General features: G+C 43.8%; 1 protein-coding gene across 1 annotated transcript; it reads right to left on the bottom strand.

The window, feature by feature from the left end:
• Positions 1 to 1,285: 1,285 nt before the first annotated feature.
• On the bottom strand, positions 1,286 to 5,894 carry LOC147441964 (pentatricopeptide repeat-containing protein At5g27110-like). The gene is made up of 2 exons (XM_086528351.1): positions 5,245 to 5,894; positions 1,286 to 5,148 (listed from the first exon to the last, which is right to left on the bottom strand). The coding sequence occupies exons 1-2, from the start codon at positions 5,855 to 5,857 to the stop codon at positions 3,071 to 3,073; spliced, it is 2,691 nt and encodes an 896-aa protein (XP_086384477.1). The 5' UTR covers positions 5,858 to 5,894; the 3' UTR covers positions 1,286 to 3,070.
• Positions 5,895 to 9,675: the final 3,781 nt, after the last annotated feature.

The raw sequence follows: 9,675 nt of genomic DNA, 5'->3' as shown, positions 1-9,675 counted from the left end.
GATTTATTGGTGGCAAATCCATATTTCATAACATTCTTATAGTTAAATTGGGAATTGGGCATTCTTTGTGAGATCGGGTCAAGATATGATATTATTTCAAATTGATTTTGCCAAAGCCTTTGACTGAGTGCTGTGGGATTTTGTGAAATGCATTCTGGTCAAAATGGGATTTGGAGAGCGTATTGCAGCATATATATATCTATTGGGTCAAGGAGCATGGTCTCAGCTTCTCGTCAATGGCAAGCTCTATGAGCCTATTCCAATTAACAAATCTATAAGGCGAGGATGTCCTCTAAGCTCTCTACTCTTTGTTGTGGTCACTCACCCATTGTTCACTTATTTAGATTCACTTGTAGTAGGAGACAAGCTCCAAGGGTTGCATGTTGACACTAAACAACTCATTGGGCAAGGAATTGGTGATGACACCATCCTTTTTTAAAAGGCTAACAATGTCAACAGCACAAGGTGCCTATCCTTCTTATTTACCTTTGCACTTGCAGCAAGTTTGTAGATTAATTAATTGGCTAAATCCACATTGATAGATGTATGTGCTTAGGATTTTGATGGGTTGTTTAGGAATGGGAAGAGGTTGCTTAAAGGCCATGTGTTTAGACCCTCGGGATATCCTGTTGGTGTGAATGTACCTATAACAAGTCTGAGCAGTTGGATAATGGATAGAGTTCTAACAAACGTGGCTAGATGCCATTGTGATGAGTGGCCCTTGCATGTTCGAATTCGAATTTCTCAATTTGTTCATACTACCTTCCTTTATTGCAATGGACAAATAAATCTCTCGCACCCTTCAATGCGGTAGCTATATTTATTTACGGAACGCCCACTATTTGCTTTTTCTCCTCTAGCTATTTTTGGTTGAGATAGAGCAACATTGAAAGTTACTCCTATTGCTATTTTTGGTTGAGATAGAGTGACACACAATGGAAAGATTCTTCAAGTTACTCATGTATGAGATGCTCCACTGATTGGAAATTTAGTAGTTGTTGAATGGGCAAGACTCACATGCACTTTCAGTTTTGCCTGCATGAACTCTTATGGCACATCAGTGTATAGACTTGCAAAAGAAAAATTCACAAACTTGTAACAAGTCCCTCAAAGTTCGCATTTCATGGTAGTATGAGAGCCATTCCAGAATCTACATGGAAGAAATATGAGCCAAAATGTTCTTAACAAAGTGCATTGGAATATACTGGGTTAAATGACAATATCCACAGATGGGTGGAAAACCTGACTCATGATCATAGAATAAAAGTGCTCGTGTCAATCAGGGTTGATTTTTAACGGGCATTTTACCCGTTTTTGGGTATCTTGCTTCTTGTTTGCGGGTAGAAACATGAGCTACCCTGCAAAAAATACATAGATTAGTCCAAAAAATGTAAAATCTCAAAGATTTTTTGGGCAAAGGTGCCCATCAAAATCAAGCCTGGTGTATGCCTTGAAAGACGAGAGAAGACTTGTTCATTCAGCTTAGAACATAGCTTTTCTGTAATGAATAGGTATGCAGGTGCATCAAAACTAATAGACAATAAGTTTCCAAATAATTGCAGAAGGGGAGGCAATTTACGTGCAAACACTGTTCTAAAAGTACTGCTGCTTGCTGATCGAGGAAAAACTCGCACCTGCCTGTTTCACAAACTTCTCTCATTTATCCTTTTGACAGACCATAAGCACCTTCAGCAGCCCCATAAACAGCCAAGCAAGATCGATGTGCCAGCACAACTGTCATGATGGCTCCTACTTTTTGTCCTCCAAAGCATCAGCAGCACTATCTCCCTACAAGCTTCAGAGTGAAAAATATTGCTCAGCAAGACCAGCCCTCCTGTTACATTGCCCATCCAGATGCCCTCAATGGACTATAGTCCCTTGCTGACCCTTCCCTATAATCCAAGTGACTACATGGCGACCAGGAGCCAGGCGGCAGCATGGATTCCTGGGGAATGGTCAGCAAGGGACCAATTCCTAATCCGTCAAGGTCAGGGATTGGGGGGCAGCAACTGTGTCACCTGCAACAGAGCATGCAGGGACTGTCATGTGACCCCTCATGGCAATGCTGACGAAAGCCAAGCCGGGAACTCCTATTTTATGGGGAAAGAACACCTAGTGTCCTTTCCTGACCATCACAGCTCAAGGAAGGTGGGCCAGACAGTGCACCCTGCAGCGACTGCTGAGGTGTCATTCCTGGTTGCACCAGTTGCAGGCAATAAAATGGTGCTGACGGGGGGTTAGATGGGTGTGGCTGCAAGGTGCGGGTGAATTCCTGTCAAGCGCTGAGATGGCATGCCGTGGTAGGCACGCCCTGCAGATTTTTTCTGTAAGCCAGCAGAGGTATTGAGAATCCATCAGCTGCCAAAATCCTGAGGGGGAAACCCACCTCAATTGACGGCTTCTATTGGCCCCCAACCCCCAACTGTGCCGGATAGTTCTGGTCCCTCTGCCAAGTCTGAGAGCTACAGAGATTGGTGTTCTGCATAATCTAGGCCCCATGTCCAGGCAAGCTGCCACAAAGCTTTTGTATAACATCCACAGCAGTCCCATGAGCCCTTCCGGGAAAGGACATGTTAGCAAAAAGCATTGATGACTGGTGCAGCAGCTGCCTCTGATCATCCAATCTCCTTCGCAGGCCTTACAACAAGGTCTTGTTGAAATCCGTGTTATCAATATTAATCCCAATCCTCTTGCTTTGCCAGTCGCTTAGGAAGGCACAGCTATGTGAGAACTAGTGAGAGGGTCAATGGTCAGCGGCAACGTGCATACATGTACCTAGATGAATCCAGGAAAAACACAAAACCGATCATCCACCAACTTGAGCTAACCAAGGAGATTACAAATGGGTTCTACAATGGACTCTTGTGATGACATTATCCAGGGGCCGGTGTGTGAAGAAATTATGTTTTGTCCACTAGGAATCATCTTTGCACCAAAAAGAATAGTTCTTGCATGATGCTTTTCTAGTAATCATAGCGTCAATGTGCTCTTTGGTTTGCCATATTCCTGAATCTTCCATCAGGCTTCTATTTCAGTGTCATCAGGCTGGTGAAAATGATTTGAATGGATGTCATATGTTCTCTACTATTTGCTCCACAACTGTCGAGGAATCATTGGTGTTTCCAGCTGCACCATAGATGTTCCGAAGTATTAAATACGGAGTATAGTTTTCCGGATCAAGGTGAAAGGCCTGCTCCGCTGCCCATTCCCCACGCTCAACATCTGCTATACATTTGCAAGCACTTAGTAAGGTTGTCCATGACACAGCAGTCGCAGGAAATGGCATCCCTCTAATAAGGTTCTCAGCCTCTTCCAGCCTACCAGCTCTTGCAAACAGGTCAACCAGACAGTCATAATGATGTACAAGAGGTAGGACACCATACAAACACTTCATGGAATAAAAGTAATGGCAAGCCTCATAAACTAAGCCATCGTGACAGCATGCACAGAGAATGTTGACAAATGTGATCTCATTTGGTTGGACTGCTTCACGTAGCATTTTGTTTAAGAGCTGTAGGACAATACTTCCTTTTCCCTGTTGAGCATATGCTGCAACCATAACAGTCCATGTCACAGTGTCTCGATGCAGCATTCTGTCAAAAATTAGCTGCGCCTCCTTCAAGCTGCCACACTTACCATAAAGGGTAATCAAAGAATTGCCAACAATAATATCGTTTTCAATCTCAGTGCCCATGATAGAGGCATGAATCTCTTTCCCCTCAGGTAGCAATGACCAGTTGGCACATGCAGAAAGAACGCTTGCATAAGTAACAGAGTCGCAAAACTGTATTCTCCTAAAGATTGCCAAAGAATCCTCCACACAGCCACACCTACAATACATATTAAGAAGAGCATTTGCCACAACAACATTTGAGTCTTGTCCACTTTGCACAATAAGTGTATGAATACACTTTCCCTGAGTCAAGGTCGCTGGGCTTGTGCAAGCAGAAAGGATGCAGACAAAAGTGACCCTATCTGGCTGAAACCTGCCCTTGTGCATGCGTTCAAATAACTCCAAAGCCTCACTAAATCGTTCAAGCTGGCAACATGCTGTGATCAGAGAAGTCCAGGAGATTACATCCTGTACACTTGTGTTCTCAAACAAAGTCAATGCATCCTTCAAGCTGGTACACCTATTGTACATATTTACAAGGGCTGTTCCTACAATATTATTTGTTTCTAGATTAGCTAATTTGATGCAAGCATGTATCTGCTTGCCCCCAGAGAGGGTACCCTCATCCTCAAAAGCATCAAGCACATAAACATAGCTATCTTTGTCAGGCAAAAACCCCTGTAATTGCATTTGTTTATATAATTGAAGGGCCCTCCTGCCCTGCCCATTTCGTGCAAGTGCGGCAATCATAGCATTAATTAATACTAGGCTTGGCTGGGGTACCCTGTTAAATACATCCTGAGCCATAGCTAAGCTACCACACTTGCTGAACAAGTACATCAAAGCACTCCCTGAAACATCATCCAAATTATCTCCAGAATTTGAGATAGAAGCAAGAATTTCTTCAATCTCCGACTCTGCGGCACAGGAATTGAGCATACTTAGTAATGTAAATCTGTCTGGCTTAAACCCTTTCTCCTGCATTTGCTTGAAAAGTTGGATAGCACGAAGACCTCGAGCATTCTGAGCAAAAGCTGCGATCATACTGTTCCATGTGTAGGCGTTTCTTTGTGGCATCTTATCGAACATCATCCAGGCATCCTCTGGGCTTCCACACCTCCCATACATGTTGATCAAAGCCGTCCCAACAACAACATCAAGCTCATACCCACTTTGAGCAATAGACTCGTGCATATTCTTACCTTTTGTAAGGGCTTCCTCACCAGAAAACGCTTCTAGAATGCTGAGAAAACTAACCTTATCTGGTTTCACCCCTTCCTTTTGCATTTGCTCAAAGAGTTGTAGGGCTTTGCTTCTTTGCCCATCAGCAGCATATGCTCCTATCATGGTGTTCCATGAAACTGCATCATGCTTGTGGATCCTGTCAAACATCCTTCTCGTATCTTCGGGGTCGCTACATTTGCCATACATCGTCAAAATAGCAGTGGCAACAACAAGCTCTTCATCCAAACTCGTCTCGTTCGCTAAAACATGGAGTTGCTTGCCTTCGAGCAGGTCCCCTTTAGTGGAAAATGCTGAAAGCAAATTGACAAAAGTAGCACTGTCTATCACAATCCCTTCTTGCAGCATTTGCTTGAAAGTAACTAAAGCACAAAGCCTTTGTTCCTCACATTGTGCATAGGCAGCTATCATTGTATTCCAAGCAATGGTATCTCGATTCTGTAGATTGTTGAAAACAAATCGTGCGTCTGATAGACTTCCCCATTTTCCATGCAGGTTGATGAGCGTAGTGCCCACAAAGACGTCAGTGTAGAAAGCCCCTTCTGCAACATAGGAGTGTAGCAGTTTCCCTTCATCCAAAGCTCCATGACTAATGGTAGAAGAGAGAATGCTAATAAGAGTAAGCTTGTCGAGTAAGAACCCTTTCTGGCACATACGCCCAAAGAAATGCATAGCTTCTGCAAAAGATCCATGTCTGGCGTTCGCACGGACAACTGAATTCCAACAAGCAGATTCGCGAGAAAGACCTGATGTTCCAAAGAGCACAGAAGCATCCTGTAGCGCTGCGCAGTGGCCGTACAAGTGGAGCAAGAGGCTCCGTAGAGAAGCGTCGTGTTCAAGCGAGTTTCTGACGATGAAGTCATGGGCAAGTTTTCCTTGAGAGAGATCTTTAGCCTTGATGCAGCATCGCAAGAGGTTGGCGATGTCGCTGGCTGAATGTAAGCTTCGTTTCGTGAAGACGAACGGAATCGCAACAGGCAAATAGCTTGACAATGCGAGCATAAGAATCGAAATGCACTGCAGCGTTAAAACTTAGTAGATTGAGTAGGCGTTTGTAAATGAAAAGAAGAGAAGAATCTACACGGATTCTTTTAAGAAATAAAGAAAATAAAATTTGCTGCTATTATAGGTAAAACTAATTAGCATGGCTATTTACGAGGCCTGCAACCTTTTTCATACTGTTTCAAGTCTAGGTCTAAGTCTCGGTGATTGAGGAAGATCTGAGTCTCAATGACTGAGAGGAAGACTGGAGAGGTTGTGCTTGTGGAAGAACATTGACATTCGGTCGCCAACTACCTATTATGGCAATGCTTGCCTACTACTGTGACATTTATCGCTAGCTGCCTGCCAGAAACTAGGCGGGGTATAATGGTAGTTTAGACAAAACACTACAAGCCATGATAGTTTCCTTGCAACAACTTTTGGTACAATCCTCTCTTGTGCTCGCCATCTCTAGGAGGTTACTTGCTGCTGGCAGCTCCGTCCACATGATCCTTGGGTTCACAAGACATGCTTCTTCGTCCCATGCAACATGGCCAGCATCAAAAGGGCCGCAACGACGCAGAGTCAACACGTGAAGAGAGAGAGAGAGAGAGAGAGAGAGAGAGAGAGAGAGAGAGAAGTGCTGAGGACACCGCCAGTTGCAATGCGCGAAGAGAGAGAGAGAGAGAGACGTGCAGGGAGCGCCTTTTTTTTCAATATTGGGGTTACCCTCTGCAGCACGATCATTGTAGTGGTGGGTTGGTTACAGAAGTTTCCATGCGTGACTACCTCAACCTACGCAAGTTCGACTCCGACATTCCCATTTTAGAGAAAACAATTGAGGTCATGAAAAGGCTTGACGTAAGGAATCTTGAGAGGAATCTCCTCAAGAAATAAATAAAATAGAAGTAGAGCCGTAGCTCTTCAATCTCCTAAAAATAAAAATTCTTTCAAAACATATTAAGTGCATAAGTGAAGGGTGAGTTTAGGAAATGAAAAGACATATGAAGGTGTAAAGTCAAAAGACGAATGAAAGTGAAAAGTCAAAAGACCTTTTGTGTCTATATAAATAGGTGTTTCTTTGTCCTTTCATTTTTCCTTTAGCGTTTTCTTCTAAGTTCTCTTTAGCATCTCTCTCCTTCTCTCTCTCTCTCTCTCTCTCTCTCTCTCTCTCTCAATGCTATATTCATCTTTCTTTAGGTAATATTGTTGCAAATTTATGTGCTTCTTCATTGCCTGTTGTTGCGTGCTATAGATTAACGCATGGTTTTTTTTTTAGTGGAATCTTTGCATTAGGAGCACCTTTTAATTTTTTTGAAGCCAGTAGGACGTACACATTTTGTAAAAGAAAAGAGACGAGAATCTTTTCAGGTTCTCTCTCTCTATTTCAATGGAAAAGAGAGAACTCTCAGTCCGCATGTTGAACTGGAATCTCTCTCTCTCTCTCTCAGGCCGCAGCGAGGTGCAGGATACTGACATGCGTAAGAGAATTCATGATGAGATTGATTGTTAGGGGATGCTAGGATAGAATCTCTCTCTCTCTCTCTCTCTCTCTCTCTCTCTCTCTCTCTCTCTCTCTCTCTCTCTCTCTCTCTCTCTCTCTGTGTGCGATTAGGTTGGAAGCTGCATTCTTGCATGGGAAATCTCTATTTCCTTCATCACGAGCAAACTAGACCATTCACATGAAGAGGGTCACAGAAGGTCATGGTTGAAGCCAATGGAGGTGGATGAGAGTGTTACCATATACACGTGGTAGTGATGTGTGTGAACACACTAGGACCGTCGGGGCATTTTTTCCCTCTTTAGGAGGTTTTTTCCCCCGTGCATTGTATATACGCCCATCACTCTAGGGCTATCCATCTTTCCATTCCACACTAAGTAACACACTCTCTATTGTGTGCCTTGAGCTTCCTTCGTCTTCTCCAAGCTGTGTGCGTTTCTCTGCAACCCTAATTCCAACAATTGGTATCAGAGCAGGTTGCGTCCTCCTAGGCTTAGTCGCCAGCTGCTCCAACACACGCCTGCTCACTTTCTCCGATTTCAGTGAGCTTTGGCAAGCGTTCACAGGTCGACAAATACTTTGGGATGGCTCGTAGAGTTTGGTCTGCTCAGATTTTTGATTTGGGCTCATTTCGGCCTCCGTTTCCACTACAGGCAGTACTGCACAGGCTATTTTGTCATTTTGTGCAGAATTTCTGTCAGTGCCGTTTTTTGCATAACAGGTGCCTTATAGTCTTCTATGGTTTGTGCTATATAGCACGTATTGTTCCCGCTCCGTTTCTGCTATTTTCAGGCAGTTTTCACATCAGGTGCAGCATTTACCATGGCTGACAACAACAACACAGATGTGTTCAAAATGTTTGCCTGCTGAGGACAGGTTGGATGGGGACGACTACCCTATGTGGACTTATATGATGCAACATGTTCTTGTGTCAAAGGGCGTCTGGAACATTGTGCAAGGCATTGATGTATGTCCTGGTTCTGAAGATGTAGGCGATGATGAGGATGTTGCAGGTCTTGCTGCAAGGATTGCTGCTGTTAGAGTTGTTTTGCCTACGGCAGAACAAGCTCGTTGGGATGTTAAGGATGCACAGGCTCATTCATTAATTGTGTTGTCTGTGAAGCGCACCATTCTTCCTCACATCCGTTCAGCAAAATCTGCAAAACAAGCTTGGGATATTTTGGCTAGTCTTTATGCAAGTCGCAATGAGGCTAAAACTGCTTTGCTACGTAAAGAGTTGGAGTCGAAGATTATGCATGAGGAAGATGATATGGACACTTTCCTTGCTAGTGTCAAGGATATCAATGAGCAACTTATTTATGCAGGAGAAGTCATTTCAGACAGTTTCCTTGCGCAGACTGTTCTTGATGCCTTACCAGATTCTTACCAGACTTTTGCTAGTACTTGGAGACTTATGACAAGGGCAAAAAGAAGATGCATTGCCATTATTATAAAGCTAATGATCACTTGATCAAGTCGTGTTCTAAGTTGAAGGCCAAAGAGGCTAAGAAGAAAGAGGGTGGTTCCACTCCAAATGCTAGTTCCACTACAAAAGCAGCCATTGTTGAGTCTTCTGTGAAAGGAGACTGTAATGTTGATGTTGATGCAAAATGGGCTTTTAGCGCAGAGTGCACTTACAATCCTGCTATCCATGATGCATGCTTGTCAGTTGCTACAGATTCACATGTGTGGTATTTCGACAGTGGTGCTATGTCATAAAATCTAATATCTAACCGACCCAAATGATTTTCTCATATTAAATTGATCACTTAATGTGGGAGAATAAACGGGAACAAGTGTTAAGATATAGATATGTACTTATAGATCTATCTCAACACGGGGCCAATGGTAAAGGGTCCCAAATGGGAGATGGTCTATCAAAGAGCAAGGCTAACCAATGGAGCATAAGACCTTAGGGTTAGCTTCATTGAAGACCTCCAATAATGTGTGTAAAAGTCCTTTGCCCTTAGGTAAGCTAGGGCTGAGCTTGAGGTGGGAACCCGGCCCAAGCTCGAGGTGCTTGTCGTGCTTGAGGTGCTTGTCCTACTTGAGGTGCTTGATTAAGGTGCATGAGGTGCTTGACTTACTCCATGCTTGAGGTGCTTGACTTGCCGCTTGATTAAGGTGCTTGAGGTGCCTTGACATGCTTGCCTGAGATGCTTGTGGGAATACCCCCTAGTTCAAGTGCTTTGTCATGCTTGGTGAGTAAGGTGCTTGAACACCTAAAGTCAAAAGCATCCCTACAAGAGAGGGGGCGAGCCCTTTTCCTAGGGATTAGATAGAGAACACACACTCACACACACAAGGGAAGCCCCAACTTGAAGAGGCAGCAAGGACA

This window comes from Adiantum capillus-veneris, chromosome 14, assembly GCF_014529385.1.
Source record: "Adiantum capillus-veneris isolate H3 chromosome 14, ASM1452938v2, whole genome shotgun sequence".
In the NCBI taxonomy this organism is placed as follows: Eukaryota; Viridiplantae; Streptophyta; class Polypodiopsida; order Polypodiales; family Pteridaceae; genus Adiantum; species Adiantum capillus-veneris.
The sequence above is the reverse complement of the archived record's forward strand: the minus strand, read 5'-3'. Positions and strand labels throughout refer to the sequence as shown.